At 49.7% G+C, this 21,789-nt stretch overlaps 2 protein-coding genes across 3 annotated transcripts; one reads left to right on the top strand and one right to left on the bottom strand.

The window, feature by feature from the left end:
- Positions 1-414: 414 nt before the first annotated feature.
- C3AR1 (complement C3a receptor 1) lies at positions 415-8,141 on the bottom strand. 2 transcript variants are annotated; one of them, XM_075441176.1, is made up of 5 exons: positions 8,052-8,141; positions 7,221-7,325; positions 3,782-3,844; positions 1,782-1,946; positions 415-1,511 (listed from the first exon to the last, which is right to left on the bottom strand). In XM_075441176.1, exons 4-5 carry the CDS (start codon positions 1,937-1,939, stop codon positions 818-820), a joined length of 852 nt encoding a protein of 283 aa, XP_075297291.1. In that variant the 5' UTR covers positions 1,940-1,946; positions 3,782-3,844; positions 7,221-7,325; positions 8,052-8,141; the 3' UTR covers positions 415-817. The 2 variants fall into 2 exon arrangements, with proteins under 2 accessions (XP_075297291.1, XP_075297282.1); XM_075441167.1 differs by having other exon boundaries at positions 415-1,946.
- On the top strand, positions 8,122-15,756 carry NECAP1 (NECAP endocytosis associated 1). The gene is made up of 8 exons (XM_075441185.1): positions 8,122-8,219; positions 9,752-9,852; positions 9,983-10,087; positions 10,497-10,578; positions 10,971-11,079; positions 11,162-11,348; positions 13,287-13,380; positions 13,500-15,756. The coding sequence occupies exons 1-8, from the start codon at positions 8,122-8,124 to the stop codon at positions 13,546-13,548; spliced, it is 825 nt and encodes a 274-aa protein (XP_075297300.1). The 3' UTR covers positions 13,549-15,756.
- Positions 15,757-21,789: the final 6,033 nt, after the last annotated feature.

Below are 21,789 nucleotides of genomic sequence, written 5' to 3'. Positions count from 1 at the left end.
GGTGACTGCAGTCGCTCAAATTCTGCTCGTGTGCTGTCTTAAAATGCAGTAGGCATATCTGGATAGTCGTCGACTGCTTTCTAGTGTGGGACCAGTTTGGGACTCTGGTGGTGGAGGGAGTGCTGGGGAGGCAGTCAGTGAGTGCGTGCTAACAAACATAGCTATGTCATGTGCAATGACCAGTTACTACTGTACAGTGATGCAGTTGCCAGGACAAAGAAGTATCTTGGGCATCTGCCAGGGCATGGAAGTCAGTTTAGTGCAGCTGACTGGGGCAAGTGCTGCTCTAATGCACTGCTGTGAGAAAATGTAGCACTACCTTCAAGGGAAATCTTCAGAAAAATACCCCTCAGCCCCCAAGTATTGTTAAAGGAGAGGAAAGATGGGACAGCAGATTCCAAGGAGAGACAGCAAAGTTAGTTTATTCTGCAATTTATCAGAGACAGGAGATGCAGAACACAGACATATGCAAATAACTCTAATGACATTCTCATCTAGTAATTCAGAGGTTAAACTACCTGATCCCACCACAGATCATTCCACAAGCCTGCTTTCTTCTTTAGAATACTCGGTGTCTCCTGCTTCACCAGAGTCTTCCCTCAGATTATTACTCTTGGTACTTCCAACTTCCCGTCTCTCTGGAACATGATCTAACGGCGGTTTAGCTGTTCCAGTCTGAACCATCTCAGTGACCTGTGTGTGGATCTGCAGATCAATCAAATGTGTTGGAGCAAGAAAAAAAAGCTGTTAGGCAGAGAGGGATTGACGTGCAGGACCATAGCTCGCTCCTTCTACAGCGGTGATCAGAAGTCCTGCATTACACTGAGCTGCCGGTGTCCTTCTCTGTTGAAGTCTTGCTTCTGTCAAGGGAGTAAGGGACCGAAGGTGCTGGTTCCTCAGTAAAGGCACCTTCCAAGATTCTTTGCACTGATTGCCATGCCTTTGTCCTGAAGTCCCGTCCCACAAAAACATAGAGCAGGGGGTTGATGCAGCTGTTGGCATAGGCAAGTGCTGTCGAGAGGTGATCCCAGAAGATCAGTGACTCCTTCACTTCTATTCCAAGAGTAGATACAAGGGACAGAATCCCAACTACGTGGTATGGAGCCCAGCAGATGAAGAACGCAGCTACCACGAGTACAATTGTTCGCAGCATCCTGTTGCGTGGCTTGTGAAACTGATTTGTGCACATCCTGAAAGCAATAAGGGCATAGCAAACTGCCATGATGCCAAAGGGCAGCACAAAGCCAAAGACAGCCCTAGTGACGTTTATCACCACCAAGGGAAGGGGGATGGAATAATAATCACCTTCATAGAAATTTCCCCACGAGTCATTACCATTGTAGGCTAAAGATGAGTTTTCTTCCAATAACTCATTTACAGAATCATTCATATAATCTAGCACCTCGTCATCCCCAAAATTGTACCCACACTCGGTTTTGCCATCATGAACACTAGTCTCACGGTAGTGGAAGACCGGACAGCAGAAAATGAAGGCCAGGATCCAAATGCCACTGTAGATTAGAGATACACATTTAACAGTTCGATGATTTTGGCACCAGACAGGTTTCATCACAAGGAGGCACCGGTCAATGCTGATGGCCACGAGTAGGAAGACGCTAGCAAACATGGTGAAGACTATGACTGATGGAATGACTTTGCAGAGGAACCAACCATACGGCCAGTGTTCATGGAGGGCCAGGTGAACAATGGAAAAGGGCAAGGACAAGCAGCACAGGAAGTCAGCCACAGCAAGGTTTAGGAACCAGATGATGTTCACAGACCTTTTCATTTTCAGACCAGCTACCCAGATCACCAGTCCATTGCCTGGGAGACCTATGACAAAAACGATGATGAAGATAGCAATGGAGACAATGGATTCTGATGCATAACCCACAGCGGCCTGTTCGTGTGAACTGCTGTTACTCAGGAGTCCAGGCATTCTGTAGCTATAAAACAGAAAGTAAATCAGTAGGCAATTCGCATCCTCGTCCCCAAATTCTTCTCTTTATCTGTACTCTTTTTCTATCTATTGAAGCATCTCTGACCCAGGTGACAGTACGGAGCTGTCAGGGTACAAATGCATTGTTCTCTGCAAGTTTGTGCTGAAGGCTTACTAATCTGACTGTTATACACCCTCATCATTCTCATGGTGGCTAAGCTACATACGCCCCACTATTCAATCAGAGGAGCTGGTAGACTGAAGTGCTCCTATCTCTGTCATCCACTTGGATTTCAGTCCGGTCCTTTTCAGTCTCCACCCTAAAGTGAAGCTCTCTATTCACATGCCCACACTATCACCAGGTGTCTCTCCTGATTGACTTCCAGCTTTGTGTACACTTCTCCTCTGCAGAACCGTAAGTCAGCGGTTTAGTTCCTTTTCCCTTTATGATGAGTGATTTCTGCTGGCATAACCAATGAAACAGGTTTAGGTTAAGAAAGCAGTGCTTGTCTCAATAACCCTACTCCACTTTCTGGACCTTATAAATAGAATAGACTGGACAGCAATTCTGTTTGCTAAGGGGTATTTTTAGAGAAGTCTCAGCAAGCACTTCTTTCTCCCTGCTTTTGTTCTGAGCTCTCTGATGGTCCCTTGAAAAGCTAGTCTTGATGAGGAGAAAGGCAAGGAAGGAAGGGTTTAATAAGGACAGAGATTTTGGTGTAGAAAGAAAAATTAAAATACATATGAATAGCAGTAATGTTCTTGAGCCATTTTAGATGTAAGAAAAAGTGTCTTGCTGCAAGACAATGAAGCTGAGCCACAGAATACTTCAGCGATGTTTTAAAACTATGAGAATAGTAGTGGCAAAACTTTAATTGCTCAATTATTCTTCAACTTAGATATTAGTAAATTTAGAAAGGAAAGGAAATCTAGAAAAGTCAAGATGGAACTGAAAAAAAAGGGCCTGGTCTTTTAGGCACAAATAGAATTGTTTATAAAATAAACCCTTGTTAACTAAACCCTTGCCGAATCCACGAAGACAGTTGTGTTGGTGAAAGGTGCCTAAAAGCAATACCAGAACGCAAGGAAACTGCATCGGCAGGAGCTGAATGCAGCCTGCAAGAGCAACGGACGAGACATGAATCAGGCAACCCAGACTGATTCCATTTCAACCTCTATTACGCCAGTACGTAAATGCCAGTCAGGGACTGTTGTGTGCAGGACTAAATACCAATATTATTAGAAAAAAAAAATTCCAAATCATCAGTCTCTTTCCTGCATAACAGATAGTCTAAACGTGGAGCGATGCATAAGTGTCAGAACCGCTTCACCACAAAGAAAATGAGAGAAGTTGTAACAAACCTTGTAATTTACCGCTTTTTGGTAACAACTGCCAAGAAGCTTTTAGGAGAGGGTGACCTGCAAGGAAAGCTATTAAGTCACTGGCAGGCAGCTGGGGGCTCAACTTAGAGTTCTAACAAGTTTGTTCCATTTCCTGTGGTCTTGTAGATATAGGCAGAAGCGACTTTTACAGGGGCAACTGGAGAAGAGTGCTGCGAGAGCTGAATCTGGCTGCCCCCCCCCCCATAGCTACAGCAGATGCTGTGCAGGGAACAGGGAATCGAGGAATGCTGTAAAGACAGTAGGACAAATCCTACTCCGAAGCAAACTGAGGGATGAATCAGTAAGATACTGCCCATGCTGTGTTTTCAAGAGTGCTAAAAGGGCTGCTATGTGGCTACGAAAAGGGAAGGGGGAACTGCAGGGGAGAGAGAGGTTTTCAGGAGAGAAGAATAAGAAATTGCAAGTTGAAGAGGAAATTCTGCAGCTTATTACACCTACCTGAGTGAAGCAGGTTATTTCAGGGTCAGGGAGCAAGCACCGTCAGTCCTGTCTCTGAAGTGACTGAAAAAAGAAACTCACATGACATTTTAGGAACCGTTTTTTTCCTCTATTGCATGTATGTGCTAAGTATGCTCTTTCACCCGGACGGAAAGGATTAGAATGACTCATATTTGAAGTTTTAGATACGATCTGCAGATAAAACAAATAAACAGCCAAACCAAAGCTGTCACACCACCGTCAGAACCAAACAGTGCCCTGAGTCAAAGAATAATAGAAAGCAAGGGAATGATGGGCACAGACATGTACTTGACTGTAGTTTCCGTAAGACAGCTGAATCAGACATCTTGCCTATTGACAGAACGCTGACCTTTGCTTGATGTAAGTCATTATTCCAAACCCTGCCATGCCACCATCAGGTGTCTGATCTGTCATCTTGTAGCCACTTCCATGTTTTATCAGATCAGCACATTCACCTTGCTTATCCCATTTCTGGGATCCTTACCAGTCCAGATCAGCTTCTGTCCCAGGTTGAGACAGCTTAGTCCACCAAATACAGAACCTTGTACTCAGCAAACCATAACTGGTCATGTTAAAGGGGTTTTAATCTGATACTGAACCTTTCAGGGTGTTTGAAGTTTTGCTGTTTGGGTTTGGTTTTTTTTTTTTAAAGAAGGAACTTCACTGATGTAATATTAGAAGTGGTTAACTGAAATGCTGATAGCACAAAATGTGGCAAGACTTTAAAAAGAAAAGACATCTAGGGCAAGGCATTTCAAATGTGCAGAAACAGAGTTCCCCCTAACCCCTCCCAATCTGGGAAATCAAGACTGTTAGCAGAAATGACAAAGCCCAGACACAGAAGAATCACCCTCAGTATTTTGGGTTTGGTCTGGAAAATGAACCAGGATGGAGCAGAGTTCTGCTCCTGAGCACGTCTCTGCAAAACACACAAATGCTGCCTCCAACACGAACCCCAGCAAACCAGAAACCAGGCAGGGCAGGGCAGGCTGAACCCCCAAAGATGGACGGGCTGGGCTGATCCCCCAAAGACAGACGGGCTGTCAAGGGCCTGCCAGGAAAATTCCTCCAGCTGCCTCTTGTTCTCAGCTGCCATCTTTCCTGGCATGCTCCTCAGACTCAGATATAAAGTGTTGATAGGAGGCTCCTGTGGCCAAGGGACGCGCAGTCTTTTTGTCACTGTATGACTCGCTAGCTCTGCTCACACTCTCCTTTGCAAGACGGTCCTTCTCCACCAGTTGGTCAGCTCTGGTCCTCCCAGTTAAAACCTCTCCCCTGCAGCCGACCTTGACACAGCAAGCACTTTATCTTTAGTCCAGCCAGACCACCCTGGGCTGGGATTTGATGATGGGGTGCCTCTCTGTACAGGTTTCCAGATTAATGAACATTTTAAGCAGTTTGACTAGTGAAGCAGTTTGCACCTCAGCGTAAGGGCCTCACGATGTAGACACTCAAAGAAGATGGTATAAGGAGGAAAAAAGACATTTTGTTACTTTCTTCAAATGGTCACTTAGATCAGACCAGGCCTTTGACTTGCAGCTTTGATGGTAATCCTAAACCACCACATTGCATTCTTTTCTTCTCTTCTGGACCTCTCCCCTCCCCTCCTGATAAGCAGACTGAGTTAGCTTAGAAAGGCTCTAATTCACACAATCGCAGAACAGTTGAAGTTTGGAGACTGTCTGGAGACTGTCTAGCCCAACCACCCTGCTCAAGGCAGGGTTAGCAAGAGAAGATTGCCCGGGACTCTGTCCAGTCAGGGTTGAGCATCTCTATAGAAGGAGACTCCAAAAACTCTCCTTTTTTTACCCTCACAGTAAAAACCTGTTTTACTGTGTTCAGATGGAACTTCCCGTGTTCCAGTGTGTGCCCATTGCCTCTTGTCCTGTCATCAGGCGTCACCGAGAAGAGTCTGGCTCCATTGCCATCAAACATTCCACCAGACAGATGGTGAGATGTCTTCACTTACTAGCCCTATGAAATCAGCAGCACAGACTCCCTTTCTGCGCTTTGAAGTTTTTCTGCACCGGGCACTGTCAGAGATCACACCAGCTGTTTCCCACAGCATTCTCCTGGAGATACCAGCTGCTCATGGTTTGGATGGGTGTACACTTCACTGGGTAAAAAAATGGCTGGATGGCCAAGCCCAGAGAGTAGTAGTGAATGGAGTTAAACCCAGTTGGTGGCCGGTCATGAGTGGTGTGCCCCAGGGCTCAGTTTTGGGTCCGGTCTTGCTTAACATTTTTATCAATGATCTGGATGAAAGGATTGAGTGCTGACTCAATAAGTTTGCAGATGACACCAAGTTGGGCGGGAGTGTCGATCAGCTTGAGGGTAGGAAGGCTCTGCAGAGGGATCTGGACAGACTGGATCGATGGGCCAAGGCCAACTGTATGAGGTTCAACAAGGCCAAGTGCCAGGTCCTGCACTTGGGTCACAACAACCCCACACAACGCTACAGGCTTGGGGAAGAGTGGCTGGAAAGCGGCCCGGCAGAAAAGGACCTTGGGGTGTTGGTCGACAGCCAACTGAACATGAGCCAGCAGTGGCCCAAGTGGCCAAGCAGGCCAACGTCATCCTGGCTTGTATCAGGAATGGTGTGGCCAGCGGGAGTAGGGAGGTGATCTTGCCCCTGTACTCGGCACTGGTGAGGCCACACCTGGAGTACTGTGTTCAGTTTTGGGCACCTCACTACAAGAAGGACACTGAGATGCTGGAGCATGTCCAGAGAAGTGCAACGAGGCTGGTGAGGGGTCTAGAGAAAAAGTCTCATGAGGAATGGCTGAGGGAACTGGGATTGTTTAGTCTCGAGGAGGCTGAGGGGGGTCCTTATTGCTTTCTACAGCTACCTGAAAGGAGGTTGTAGTGAGGCAGGTGTTGGTCTCTTCTCATATGCAACCAGTGATAGGAGAGGCAATGGCCTCAAGTTGCTTCAGGGGAGGTTTAGATTGGATATTAGGAAAAATTTCTTTACTGAAGGAGTGGTCAGGCATTGGAACAGGCTGCCCAGGGAAGTGGGTGGAGTCACCGTATCTGGAGGTGTTCAAAAAAAGGTGTATATATGGCACTTCAGGACATGGTTTAGCAGGCATGGTGGTGTTGGATTGACGGTTGGGCTTGATGATCTTAGAGGTCTTTTCCAACCTTAGTGATTCTATGATTCACTACCATCCTGTTCCACTTATCTCTGGAAACAGCAAGAAACTTAACTCCAGATCCCATTTCATCTCTCCCTGTGTTAACTAACATCCTGGCATCCTGGAAAAAAAAAATTCCTCAAACTTAGGGCTGTTTCGTTCACTTTTTGTTTTACCCTCAGCAATAAAGCGCACTGGCTCAGTCTTCCATGGATAGCTTAAATTACTCCCAAGTGCAGTTAGCTCATGCTATGCCCACCCCTGGCTCTGTGTTTTCTTACCCCTTTTCTTCCAGTTTTCAGGGTAAACATTTAGTCCTCTTAGAGATTCAGTCACAGGCTACTGCATAGCAGTGCACTCCAACGCCAGTCTTCACTGGGAAGTCACTATTAAAAAAATAGCAGTTTCAATACTACTAGTCTTTCGCTTATCATATTCGATAAATCAACTAGTATCTATATACTTATTTTGGCAACATTTCTGGGAAGTCACACCCCTGCAATTAGCCTTTGCGCAGCAGCCATTTTCACCACTTCCAGCCGCAAAACCCGTCACGGTTTGCGCTGTGTGTTCTCTTGGGTTTGCTATTTTACGAAACGCCTCCTCATCCCAGCACCACAGGCCACACAAAAACCCATTTTCACTTAAACCCCGAACTTTGACCCAAGGCTGCAGGAAAGAAAAACACGCTGGGGAGAAGAAGGGCCCAGGCCCACTGCCGAGGGCACGCAGGGATCCATAAGCACCTCCCCACCCGCCACTCGTGTGGCGCCCGGCTCTGCCCGCTCCCAGCACTCCCTTCACCAGCCAGCACCAAACGTGGCCGCGCCAGGCCCTGCGGGAGAACTGCCAGGCTCCAAGATGGCGCCGCCCCCCTCGTTGCTGTGTCAGAACCGGCTCCAAGATGGCCGCCTCCCCTCGCCCTTCAGTCGCCAGGCTCCAAGATGGCGCCGCCCCCCTCCTCCCCTGTGCTGTGTCAGAGCCGGCTCCAAGATGGCCGCCTCCCCGCCCTCGCCGTTCCGCTGCCAGGATCAAAGATGTCTTCCCCCTCCCGCGCCTTCGACGGCGCCTTGCTTCCCGCCGGGCCGCCCCTAGGCGGCGTCTGCCCTCACCCAAGATGGCGGCCGGCGGCGCCCCCGGTTATTAGGCCTCTCGTCGGGTTGCCGGGGGTTCGCGGCCGACATGGCGGCGGCTGAGCTGGAGTACGAGTCTGTCCTCTGCGTGAAGCCCGATGTCAACGTCTACCGCATCCCGCCGCGCACCTCCAACCGCGGGTACAGGTGAGGGAGCCGTGCGCTGCCGGGGGTCGACCCGGGCCTGGCCCCAGCCCCCGGCTGCCCTGCCCGCGGGGCTGCCGCAGCCCCGCGGGCAGGGCAGCCGGGGGCTGGGGCCAGGCCCGGGTCCCGAGCGGGGCCTTGCCAGCTGCGAGCGGCTCGGGCCCGTTCCCTGAGGCCTCAGCGCTTAAAACGGGAGCCTTTGCTCCACGGAGCGCGGGTTTGGGACCTGCGCCCGCGGGCTGGCTGGGGAAACGGGTCCGTGCTCCGAAGCGCTGGTGGTACCTGCTGAACTCAGCAGGGTGTTGCTGCCTGGCCTCGGGTGTTTGTTTCCAGTTGTGGAATCCTGTAGGTTGGGGGTTATTTTCTCTCTCTCTTTTTTTCCTTTTATTCCTTCCGCAGCGGTCTGTAGCAGAGTTTGATGGGCTGGTCAAGATGGCTGTGTGATGTTTGCACAAGGGGGTGTAGTGACAGGACAAGGGGGAATGGCTGTAAACTAAAAGAGGGCAGATTTAGATGAGATATTAGGAAGAAATTCTTCACCATGAGGGTGGTGAGGCCCTGGCACAGGTTGCCCAGAGAAGCTGTGGCTGCCCCCTCCCTGGCAGTGTTCAAGGCCAGGTTGGATGGAGCTCTGAGCAACCTGGTCTGGTGAAAGATGTCCCTGCTCATGGCAGGGGGGTTGGAACCAGGTGATCTTCAAGGTCCCTTCCAACCCTTACCATTCCTGTTCAGCCTGAAGAAGAGAAGGCTGTGAGGGGCCCTAATAAATGCTTAGAAATATCTTAAAGGTAGGTATCAGGGGGATGGGCCAGACTCTTTTCAGTGGTGCCCAGCAACAGGACAAGGGGCAATGGGCACAAACTGAAGCAGAGGAAGTTCCACCTGAACATGAGGAAGAACTTCTTCCCTCTGAGGGTGACGGAGCCCAAGGGAGGTTGTGGAGTCTCCTTCTCTGGAGATATTCAAGACCTGCCTGGACAAGGTCCTGTGCAGCCTGCTGTAGGTGACCCTGCTTCAGCAGGGGGTTGGACTGTATGACCCATAGAGGTCCCTTCCAACCCCTAACATTCTGTGGTGTAAGCTAGCTGGCTCTAGGTTCAGAGGTACTTGATATTGTTTTACATCAACAGGGTAGAATAATGGAGTGGCTTTTTGGCATGCTATTAATTAATTTTGGGGGTCTTCCTGTTGCTCACAAGTCACTTGTTAGTTACTTTTGGGTTTACCGTTCCAAGTGAGTTTTTGGGTTTCAGTCTCCCCTCTTCTGCAAGCTGATAAAGGTAAAGACAGAGTTGATGTTCTCTGGACTGCATCTGTTTCCATTCACCAAGAGGAAAGAGAGGCCAGTCAGAGCCACGTGTGTCGTTTGGCAGCAGCAGGGAGGAGCTGAGACCTCCTGTGTTGCTTGGGGAGAGAAGCGGAGTAAGGCAGCTGCACGTGTTGGAGGTTTGAGAGCAGAGACTTCTGCTGAGATGGCTGGGCAGAAGTGGAGGCATTGGTGTGTGGTCAGTGGACAGCTGGTTTTTTGTTTTCAGGGCATCTGACTGGAAACTGGACCATCCAGACTGGACAGGGAGGCTTCGTGTCACCTCCAAAGGCAAAACTGCGTATATAAAGCTGGAAGATAAGGTTTCAGGTAAGGGAAAGGCTGTGGCTTGGCAAGGCTGCGACTGGGATTGCTGCTTCTAAGCCTGCTCAGAGCTGTGCGCGGCAGCCCCGGCCACGCGAGATGTTGCTCTTCTTAACGCCCAGTTCTTTTTCTACAGGAGAGCTCTTTGCCCAGGCTCCTATCGATCAGTACCCTGGCATTGCAGTGGAGACTGTGACAGATTCCAGCCGCTATTTTGTCATTCGAATTCAGGATGGGACTGGTGAGTTGAGGGCTCACGTATGTGCCGAGGGCTGGGGGTGGGGGTGACTTAGCCTCAGGGTGCTGGGTGTATGCCAGGTGGGTTGAAATGGTGCTGGGAGTGCTGAGAAGGCTGGGTAGTGTGCCTGGAGGGGCAGGAAGGCAGGGTTAACAGAGGAGGATTCTCTACATTGCGCAGAGTCCAGGGGCTGGGAAAGAACATTCAGTTTCTGAGAGTGCCCCATGGGAAGAAGGGTGCATCCTGAAGGCTGGGAACAATGAACTGCCGGGAGCTGCTGGTGTTCAGCTGCAGGTGTGTCAGAGGGAGGTAGCACAGAGTGATTGAGGAGAAGCAGAAGGATTTTGGAGTGAATGAACACGAGGGCCCATTTGCAGGGCGCCTCCAATGACTCCTCCTGTCTCCTTGCTAGGACGAAGTGCTTTTATAGGCATTGGCTTCACGGATCGTGGTGATGCCTTTGACTTCAACGTCTCTTTGCAGGATCACTTCAAGTGAGTTGTGCTTTTCTGGAACACTGTTTTTCCTCTGGCCTGTAGCGGGTGGTGGTGCATGTTCATTTAGCCCAGGCTTCCTTGGGATGGTCGTGAAGCCCTGCGCTGGCTCCATCAGGGGCACTTGAGTGTGCTGCCAGCTGTCATGCAAGCTGAGAGTCCGGCAGGGTCTGTAAGTCTTAAGCTTAGGTCCTGTGATGCTACAGGTGCAGTGTTAGTCGCTTGGGTTTGTGGTGGACTCGACTTTCACTGTACTACGCCGGCAGAAGGGAGGTAGCTGACTTGACAAGGCAAGTTAGGTCTTTGGCGGGGTGGGGAGAGGAACCATGTGTTTTTCTGAAACCCTGTTCCCCTCTGCCACAGGGTCTTATGGCTTCCTCTCTTCTTTTCAGGTGGGTGAAGCAGGAGACTGAGATCTCCAAGGAGTCCCAGGAAGCTGACACGCGTCCCAAATTAGACTTGGGGTTTAAGGAAGGGCAGACCATCAAACTGAACATCGGGGTAAGCAGCCCAGTTTATCCTCCTTCTTTCTGTGGATATACCAGTGGAGATTCTTGCTGACTTGTCCTTTCTTTTTATACAGAACATGACGACAAAGAAAGGAGGAGCAGCCAAGCCTCGTGTGTCTGGATCAGGGGGCTTGAGCCTACTGCCACCCCCACCAGGAGGCAAAATTGCAGCCCCTCCTATACCTCCCCCTTCTTCCACAGCCATTGCCAACCATGTCACGCCACCGCCTGTGCTGAAATCCAGTAATGTGAGCAATGCAGGTAAACGTTAGCACAGAGCAAACAGTCTGTCAGACATTAGTATGTGCACAGAGAGGACTGAGGCCTGCTTCGAGGAACTGGTGTTCCATCTAGTGTCAGCAGTGCCTTGTGAGACATGATGTGTCCTGAGGGCTTTGCTCTCTTTGACCTGAGGATCTCCATGCTTGTTTAATAATACCTGCGTGTTCCCCTTGCAAGGACAACAGTGTTGTAGCTCCTGTCCTTGCAAAAGGAGAAACCAAGCAACTTGGTCAAAACGATCTGTGGGGAGTGGGTATGAAATTGAAATAGCTGGATTTTTCTGAACTTGTATGCGCTTTAGGAACGCTGGCAGAGCTGTATAGGGTGTCCAGAAAAGCACTGCACAGTCACTTGCTTTCCGCAGAAAAATTTAGATAGACTTGTGGTTGTTGTTCCGAGCTGCAGGAAGAGCGCTGCTGGAGGGGCTCTGAATAGGCAGGGAGGAAGCTTTAGTACGTGTAGCAGAAAGTATAGTGGAATTGTGGGTATAGTGGCTTGTTTTAAAAATATGTATATAATTTTTATATATTATATAAAATAATAAAATACATTAAAGCATAAAAATAATAGTAAAATGTAAAAAATATATATGTTGAAATTCATACATATGTGTGTGTGTATATATATATGAAGTTCAACAAGGCCGAGTCGAAGGCCCTGCACCTGCAGTGGGGCAGTCACCAGTATCAGTACAGACTAGGGGATGAATGGATTGAGAGCAGCCCCGCAGGCAAAGACTTAGGGATACTGGTGGCTGAAGAACTGGGTGTGACCCAGCAATGTGCACTTGCAGCCCGGAAGGCCAACCGTCTCCTGGGCTGCACCCAAAGCAGCGTGGCCAGCAGGGTGAGGGAGGGGATTCTGCCCCTCTGCTCTGCTCTGGTGAGACCCCACCTGGAGTCCTGCATCCAGCTCGGGAGCCCTTGGCACAGGAAAGACATGGAGCTGTGGGAGTGGGTCCAGAGGAGGGCCATGAAGATGATCCGAGGGCTGGAGCACCTCTCCTGTGAGGACAGGCTGAGAGAGTTGGGGCTGTTCAGCCTGGAGAAGAGAAGGCTGCGGTGAGACCTTATTGCAGCCTGTCAATATATAAAGGGGGCTTGTAAGCAAGGTGGAGAAAGACTTCTTACCAGGGCCTGTAGTGACAAGGGTAAGGGGCAGTGGTTTTTAACTGAAAGATGGTAGATTTAGACTGGATATAAGAAAGAAATTCTTTACAATGAGGGCGATTAAATGCTGGAACAGGTTGTCCGGAGAAGTTGTGGATGCCCCCTCCATGGAAGTGTTCAAGGCTGGATTGGACTAGGTCATCTTTAAAGTTCCTTTCCAGCCCAAAACATTCTGTGATTCTGCAACAAACAGGTTGTTGCAGTCTTCTGCGTGCTGTACACACTTTTACTGTGACCGTACAGAGGTCTCTGGAGAGCTGATGATACCCTTGTGAGGGCAGAGATTTTAGGGTTGCTGTATGCAGATCAGAGTGAGAAGAAACCAGAAGCTTCTGAATAGGGCTGGGCTTCGGTGCATGATTTATACTGTTAAGGTGATGTCTGCTTGGCAACTGTTATTGCTGAGCTTGGGCTGAGTCTGAGGCTTATTTCTGCTGGGAGAGATAGTATGTCATGAATCTGCCAGATAGTATGCTAGGTGGAGACTGAATAGTTCTTGGTGTACCCCTATAGTAGGAGCTGGAGGCTCAGTGCACATTCAGCAAAAGGAGCTGCTGTTATAAAAAAAAAAAATCCTTAAAAAGTCTAACCTTCTTATTCTGGAGGGAGAGCTGGAGTCCCTTCAAAGATTCTCTGCCCCTGCATCCAGGAGTTTGTGTAAGGTGACAGTTTAAATGCCTGTGGGGTTCTCTTCATGATTAGCTTGATTTGTGGTTTTTTTTTTTTTCTCTTCTCCTTTCTGCCTTAGATATTCTATTAGACTTAGATGCTCCTGCATCTGCATCCAAGGCACCAGCATCAGCTACCACAGACCTCTGGGGAGACTTCAGCACTGCATCCAGGTAAACTGTGGTGAGGGAACTGTGCACAAGAAGGGTAGTGTCCTAATGGGCACTGGAAGACCCCTAAGTCAAGAAGTCTTTTTAGATCTGCTCCTTTGATTCTCCTTTCTTTATTTCAGTGCTGTTTCCAGTCAGGCTCCTCAACAATCCAACTGGGTCCAGTTCTGAATGAATGGGCAAAGCAGTGGAATGGGACAAACTGATGACCAAGAGGCTCTAGAGGCACCAAATGGGATCAGAGGGGGCATAAACCTCTCTGGTCCTCAATCAAAAACAAATTGGGACAATCCTTCCTATTTAAACTACATCTTCACTTCAGTCAAAACTTATTATTTTTGGTCACACAGTGAAACCACTGCACTTAAAGAGAACTTACTGACTCCTCACATGGGCAAGGAGGAGAGAGGTAGCCTCATCTCTTCCACCTGCTTGGCCATTACTCTTTTTCCCTGTCTTTCTGTACAGGGAAGGCAAGACTCCTGAAGAAGGTGGGTACAGGAAGAGGCTGGGTAGGTGCCTCTGGGTTCCTTGTCCTTTAAGCTCTCGCTAGATAGACTGTTGCTTTTTGTGGCTGCTTTCAGCAGTGACTCAAGTTCTGCAGCTTGGCCTGCAGTGCTGAGGGCAGCTGCATTTGGCTGCAGCTTGTACATGGAAGCTGTGAGGAGATAGATCTCGTCTCCACGCGAAACCCCCTTTGATTATGTCTGTGGTGAGGAGTGAACATCCCCATGCACACAGTGCTCTTCCTCTCTTTGGTGCAGTTCTCGGCAGTGCTGGATGTTCCTGTCCTCTTGTGGGAGGAGTCACGTGAGCCCTTGAGTAGACCTGCTGCCATTGTGCTGTAGCTCCAGGTGGGCACCCCATGTTGAGGCTCCTTGTATGGCTTGCAGGTTCACTGGAGAAACATCTCATTTTCACTCCTCTCTCTCTCCTGCCCCATGCAAAGGCCTCATTGTCAGTGAGCCGTTTTAACTGGAAATAGCTTAAAAAGAAAAAGCCTGTTTTTATAATTCGGTAGTTACTTGCACTAGATGACAACCAGGTAATCCCACCACTCAGCATTTCATGTTCCTGCATCGTTATCCTGAGCCCTGGCCTTGTGTTGTGACTTGGCACTGTGTTACAAGTATTGCATATCCATGCCTCAGTAAGAACTGTGGTGGGACGGAGGATTAGTCTCTGGTGAAGGGACAGTCTCCTTCCCCGCTTCAGCTCACGCATATTGTTTGGGCAAGAAGTGTATAGTAGGCCCAATCTTGAGAACTGTGGCAGCAAAATTCTCCCACCTGTGTTCCTTCTTGTGGCTCTTCTCCTGAGGTTAACTTTCTAGGGATGTGAGCTGGTGGTTGTAACTGGGGTATTTTTTTATTTTTAACATGCCCTAAACCTCCTCCATTTCCTGTTTAGGGAGTTAGGAAGAGGTAGAAGGGCCTTACTCTCTGCTGCTCTCTTTGGGAGAGTTTCCTAAGGCCCTTTGGTCTGGACACTATTCCATTTCCAGCAGCTATGGATGTGATCGGAGGTGTGAGTCTGCTGATTACTCTGGGCCAAGCCCGCGGGCAGGCTGGAAGCCTCACAGCCCTGGCTGCCCTCTGTGCTAGCTGATAAGCCAAAACACTACCTGGGAAGGTGGTCTCGGTGACTCTTCCACCACTGCTAGAACACTAGGGGTTTGGTCCTTCACTGGAAGGCTTCGTCCCATTTTGAAGACTCAACCAGCAGCAACACTTTTGTAACTGGGGTACACTCTGCAAGCACACCCGTGCAAGTAAATTTTTTACCCTTCGGGCAAAGATTTCCTGGTGAGGCTTTTAAAAGAGAGTAGTTAGCTGTAGGCACCTTGCACTTGCAAACTTCTCTTGTGCTTTTTGTCTTCTTACTACACTGAGGGCATTTTGGAGACAAAGTTTCACTTAGACCGTCTTTCTGGGAAGCAAAATTCTTGAAATAGCTCTAAAGCTGCTGCAGTTCCACTTGTGGAAGTGGGGACCAGACTGGTCTTGGGTGTATTTTAAGTGCTTGTTTAATCCTGATCCCCTGGCTCTCTTGGTGTTCCCCCTGCCACCTCATTGTACTTAAACTCCCTGTCTCCTCTGAATTTGTGGGCGGCTATGATCTGCTAGTGAAGTCATGGACTTTGGTTGGCTTTTTGTTTTCTTTCTGTTTTTTTTTTTTTTTTTTTCCTCAAATCGTTGTAAGGTCCTGTCATTTCAACTATGTATCATTTCCCCAAACCAAGGAAGTTCATGGCACCAATTAACAGCTAACTAGGAGCCTCTTCTGTATTGTCTTAGTTAGTATTCTGGAGATAATATATTATGTATTTGAAAAGCTGAAGAAGCAAAAATTAAAGATATATGTATATAAAGCATAAGATGTACTGGTGCAAATGGTAATTAAACAAGTAATATTGGGGAAAAGAATGTCATGAGTCTTTGAAGTTGTCATATTATTGTTGCTTTGGAAGCTCTGCAGACTGAAGGTCTCTGTCCCCAGGAAGATCCTAGTAGCCTGCTTATCCTTCTGCATGTTATGGCCTCCAGACTGGACAGGAGCAACTTCAGGAGTGAACGGGTTCAGACTCTGAGTGAAGAAGTAGGAGCATGGAAGAAAGACACGAAAATGACCTATGGCTGTTCCAAATGGCGTTGAAAAAACCACAACAACCCAGCATTGAAAGAGGCCTGACTGTAGGGGGGGTGTGTGATGCTTGATAAGAAGGTGGATAAAACTAGCCAGTGAGAACTTAGTTGCCCCGCCACTTAACATTTTGGACATTAGAGGCTTTGACACCCTGCAGATATTTTCAGAACTTATTCTTGTCATTCATGTGAATGGGAAGCAGTCTCGGCTGGCTGCAGAGATGACCAAGGTGAGCTGAGTGGGCCCCTTTGTCTGGGAGCAGCAGGGGCAGGCTGCTCTGAAAGGGAGAGCAAGCTGGAAGCTGAGTCGCAGCGAGGCCAGCAAAAGAACAGGCCCACAGGACGTAAGCAGGAAGACCAGAGCAGGTCGGGAGGAGGATTGAGATGAGCAGGGCATGTGGCCAGGCATGGACATGGCTGCACTGGCTTAGGGCAGGGATCAAGGGGGAGAAACCTTATCTGAGAGAAACTTGCAGGCAAACCTTCCTGAGGTTTCTCAAAGCCAGACACCTGCATCGTTTAAGCTGGGCCTGAGTCAAGGCAGCCAGTTCCCCAGAAGGTGGAGAACATGCCCAGGGCCCTGACATTCTTCTGTCAAGCCTGCTCACAGCCGTCTCTTCTTGCACAGTCACACTCGCTTGATGTTTCTCTGCCAGACAGCGAAGCTCCATGTGCAGTTGTGTTGAAAGTAAGTCTTGTAGCCTGGATGAAGATGAGAAGTCTTAACCTTTGAAGTCAGCTGTTTGACTGACACCAGTAAGTGTTGGTGTTGCTGTCAAATATTCTAGCATCTGTGGTGGCCAAAACCAAAAGTATTTTTACACTTCCCGAGATCTAGGAGCAAAGCTGTTACGCTGTTTTGGTGAATAGAGTGGCAATGTTGCATAGGTCCTGGCCAGGCAGAAGGTGAAGGGTTTTGTCCGTGAGCTGTGGTGAAGCGGTTCTGACTTCTCAGTAGGTACTTGCAGCAAAAAAGGTTGCATGGGCCTAAGGGGGTATTTCTCCAGGAGGATTTCAGACGAGGCGTACCAAAGGGAGGTGCTGGGACATACTCCTGTGTATGCACAGAGAAGCACGGAGGAGTGGGAAGCAGTTCACAAGGGAGTGCTTAGTCCTCTCTAGAACTCTTTCCAGTCCCCATCTTTCCTCGCAATGAGGCCTGCTAGAACACAGCAGCTTGATGTGCCTTGTGTAAATCCTCTCCTCCTTCTCCTTGGCAACCGTCAGGAACAATCTTTCCATCCCCAGTGGGAGAAGCTGGCTGTGACAGTAAGTTACTGGTGAAATGACTTGGCCTGTGACTGAACTGGCTGGATCCTCCCATCTCTTCCTGCACTTTCTGTTGCCAGTGGTTTCTTCTAACGTAGCAGAAGCCAGTACGCAGGCTGCTCGAGACCTAAAGTCTCTGACGTTGCTGACAGCAGCGTTCTCTAGGTAAAGGATTAAGGCCAGGCCTCTAATGTGGATCAGCAGATCAAACTGAGCAATATCTCCTGAATGTTTATTATATTCCAATCAATAGATCACTGGTTTCCTTGGGCAGCTGGGAAAAGCTGCCCTCAGTCTGAGAGGGAAGGGGAAGATGGGCTTGTGCCAGGTGGGAGACGGACTGTAGCACATAGAAAAAAATCAAGAAACAAGTGTCAAAGGAAAGATCCCAGTTTCATCTGGTTATTGGTTGTCATTTCTCTTGCGAGAGCTGTAGCTGAGGTGGGATGTGAGCGTTTCTCCCCCCCTTCCCCCATTAATTTTGTTCTGTGACTTAAAACTCCGGTCTCACAGCCCTGTGGTAACTCTTCCTACTTCAGCCACGCAATGTGGATTGCAGGCACAAACTCACTAGCTTTAACAAAGCCTTGGTGCTGTGTGTGGGCTTCTGAAGAAATGGAGAGGAGGAGATGTCCATTGGAGGAAATCAAACAAAATAAAACCCCAGCAAGAAACTAAAACCCTCCAAGTCTTCTGGAGCTTTGCTGATGAGGGAACAGGATCTATGCCTGAACTCAATCTTATAAATCAGCATAAACCCACAAATCTCTAGGAGGGAGCACAAGTGGGCTGTTAATGAATGAAAACAGAGCTCTGGGGCCTGTGCAGTTAACACACGTGATGCCTCAAGGTCTAGGCAATGCACTGGGTGCTCGTTGCACTCCGTGAACAATGCGGTCTCAGTCTAGAGACCGTTTTAGGTCTCTTTCTTCCAGGTTAATAGCTTTGTCCACGCTGATGGTGAGGCAAAGCACATTGCAGGATGAAGTGCCCTGCTAGTTTGACAGCTTAGTTCTGCCAGCTGTCCTTAACTGTAGCTGTGAGTCCTCACCCAGAGCTGGGGCTCTGACAGACAGCCCTTGAAGCTGCCTCTGAGCATGGGAAGATCAGTCAGCAGCAGCTGGTTCCCATAGTGGCTCCCGACCAGAGCCATGCCTTGCCAGCTGTCGCTGCTGGGAGCCTGCGGTGAACTTCTGGCATCGCTTGTGTTTGGGGCAGGCCAGCCAGGTAACTTGCAGCAGCCTGCTTTCCCTCTTCTTTCCCAGGCGCCAGCTCCTGCGTGTCGGGGCAGCTTCAGCTGGCTTGCTCGGGAGGCCGCCTTTTCCATCCTTGAAGCAGCCTGAAGAGGCTTTCCGTGGAGGAGGGAGCTGCCCGTGACTTGCACTCTGTGTGTTGAGTCTTGTGCGTTGGGGAGGCGAAGATCACAGCGCTTCTGTGATCCGTGAGCCTGGTCTGCAAACCTGGCTGGGGTGGTGGCACCTGCAACCAGGGCTGGTGAGATCGGTCTCCTCCGTGACCGTGCGCTGCCGTCCGCTGCTGAATGCCCTCATTGCAGGGCTTCTGGCAAGCCCCGGGCTCAGCCCCCCTCTCCAGGGTCCGGCCGGGGCCCGGCAGTCGGGAGGTGGGGATGCAGGCGAGCATCGCCTGGGACCTGGCTACCAGGGCTCGAGTGTTCTCTGAAAAAGAAATCGCAGCTGGCGTCTCAGCAAGGACACGCTGACTCTGGAGCTGGCTGTTTGCAGTGACTTCCCCTGAGCAGGGGAGACCTGTGCCATGGAGGGGAGTGTGGGCAAGGGCTGCGCCTGGGTGGGGAACAAGCCACGAAGCAGAACTGCAGCATCTGGAGGTGTCCCCAGGAGCAGCCGAGATGGAGGGGAAGGGAAAGGATGTCTTGACTTTGGCACATGAGGCACAAAGGAGAAGGAGGTAGGCAACCATAAGATGACAGAACAAGGACTTTTGGTGGGTCTGGTTTAAAACAGACCAGAACAGCTTTGGGTGACAGCAGAGTTTCTACTGACTTCCCTCAGCCCAACAGCAGCTCTGCCTTTGTGTCCACCAGTATCGTCACTTGACATTCAAACACTTTCCTGAATGATTTGACCCCTGGCCAAGTTTGCAGAAAACAAGTTTACAGAAACTGACCCTGGTCAAGTTTACAGAAGCACAGTCTAAAGATTTGAATTATTTTTTCTTCCCCCTGCCCCGCCCCAACAGTTTGGCAGCAATAGACCTGGTGCTTCCAATTGCAGACATCTTCTGCTGTCCTACTGCCCTCTGCGCTTCAGTACCCTTGTGTACAGTGTAGCGTAGGGCTTGGAATCGAGATGCACCAGTCTTGTGGTCTGCCAGGGCATATATGTGTGTGTAGATGTGTTGTCTTTAAAGTTTGGCCCATAGGAACTGAACTGCTCCTGGTCTTCACTGTTGAAGTGAATCCTAAGCACTTGTCTGTGAGCTTAGAGTGTTAAGCAAGCTGTTCAAAGAGGTGTGGAGCTGCTACATGAGTAGTGCTGTGCAAACCGTTGCTTTGCTTAGCTGGCAGGGACAAGGAACTGGATTCCAGTGAGCAGCAGTGTCAAGAGGAGAGCATTTTCTTAGGAGAATGTGTGCCAAGGGGCTATAGGTATGGCAGTATGGGTATACGTAGGCTGCATGTCTGGCCTAGAGTTAGGGGCTGCTGTCACCAGTACCTAAAGCTGAAGGCAACACCGTGGGTACATGTTCAAAGCATGCTTGGAAATGGCTGCTGCAGAGTTTTTGGGTAGAAGAACAGGACAAGTCCTTAAGCAATATATTCCATACGGATATAGGATTTCTGTAAGCAGAGAACTTTCCCCGAGTAGTCTGGTCTAGCTTCAGAAGTAGCCCTGCTTTGAGCAAGGGTTACACGAGATACCTCCAGCCTGAACTATTTCCTAGCTCGACTTTGTGCTCAGCTGTGGTGAGGTGGGTTCTGCGGTGGGCCAGTAGTGTCCTGTGAGATGTCCAACACGGGGGTTTCGTAGGTGGAGGGGTGTGGTGGGGTCTGATGGTGATCAAGGGGTAATGGCTTTAAACTGAAAGACAGTAGATTTAGATGAGATATAAAGAAGAAATTCTTTACTGTGAGGGTGGTGAGGCACTGGCACAGGTTGCCCAGAGAAGCTGTGGCTGCCCCCTCCCTGGCAGTGTTCAAGGCCAGGTTGGATGGAGCTCTGAGCAACCTGGTCTGGTGGAAGATTTCCCTGCTCATGGCAGGGGGGTTGGAACCAGATGATCTTTAAGGTCCCTTCCAACCCAAACCACGCTAGGATTGCATGATCCTTCAGCTCACAAAGGGTAGAGGCTGTGGTGTGCTGTGCCTGCCTGGTCTTAAAATGCAAAATACGGAAATAAATGTGAACTGGAGGCAGAGTCTGAGAGATGTGGCCACAGTGCTGCAGGCCAGTGTGAGTCAGCAAGGAGCAGTTGCCCTCTGCATCAGTCCCAGCCACAGCTCCGGACCCTGCAGGCAGCCAGCAGCAGCGACCCTTTGCCCTCTGAGCCGACGCTGGCTCCGTGCTGGAGGCTGGCACCTGGGAGTACTGTTGGCCCATCCTTCACTTTGCTGTGCCAATGCAGACTGCAGTGTCCTAGCATGGCGAAAGTGGCTGACATGGGCACCTGGAGGGGAACAAAACGTGCCCTTCCCTATCTGACCCTATTGACATCTGTCATGAGGGGGCTCCTGCGTGGAGCTGAACCCCAAAGCTGGAGCCCTCACTGCCTGGCATGAAAACCTCCCTCTGAGCCAGCTTTGCTGCACGTGTGCGGTGAGGATGTGGAGGGAAACAGCTTGAGATCAAACAAGAGTTGCCCTAAAGTTACAGCATGGGTCTGGGCAACCTGGCTTGGTGACAGCCCCTGTGGTTGCTTGGTGACTGTGGCTGTTTCCCATTTTTGTGCTTTTCTTTCCACTCCCCCCGCTCCCCCTTCAAAAGAAGGGGATGAGGTGCACTCACCTCACTGGGCAGAGGTGTAGACAAGCTGAATTCAGGGCTGTTGAGATCTGTGCAATCCTTGGACAGAACTGACAACGGAGCATGAAGGATTGCTTCTGTGGGGAGGTGTTATGTGGCCACAGCTTGTTCGTGCAGATCCCACGTGCCCGCTCTAAGAAGCTAAACTTCACAGCCCTGCCTCTGAAACAGGCCACTGGGTCTGACCAGGGCTTGCATCTGGCCCAGGTTAGAAGTCGGATGTGCAGCTGTGGCAGGCAGCTGCAGTATCAGGATCTGATCTCCAACAATTTCTGGTCTTGAGGCTTGTGGCTCAGACCCAAAAGTGGAAGGGGTGAAGGCACAATGTTCCCAGCAATGGCATAAAACAAAGCTGTGAGATAATGCATCTGAATGTGTCCTCTGTTGCCTTAGTTTGGGTCATTTGTTAATTCTCTTCTGAAGAAAAAATGCTGGTTAATGGCAAACGTAAAGAGGTGGGCTGGGGCTTCTTGGCTGAAGGTTCCCTGGATACCGTT

The sequence above is a fragment of the Opisthocomus hoazin genome, chromosome 1, assembly GCF_030867145.1.
Source record: "Opisthocomus hoazin isolate bOpiHoa1 chromosome 1, bOpiHoa1.hap1, whole genome shotgun sequence".
Lineage (NCBI taxonomy): Eukaryota > Metazoa > Chordata > Aves > Opisthocomiformes > Opisthocomidae > Opisthocomus > Opisthocomus hoazin.
The sequence above is the reverse complement of the archived record's forward strand: the minus strand, read 5'-3'. Positions and strand labels throughout refer to the sequence as shown.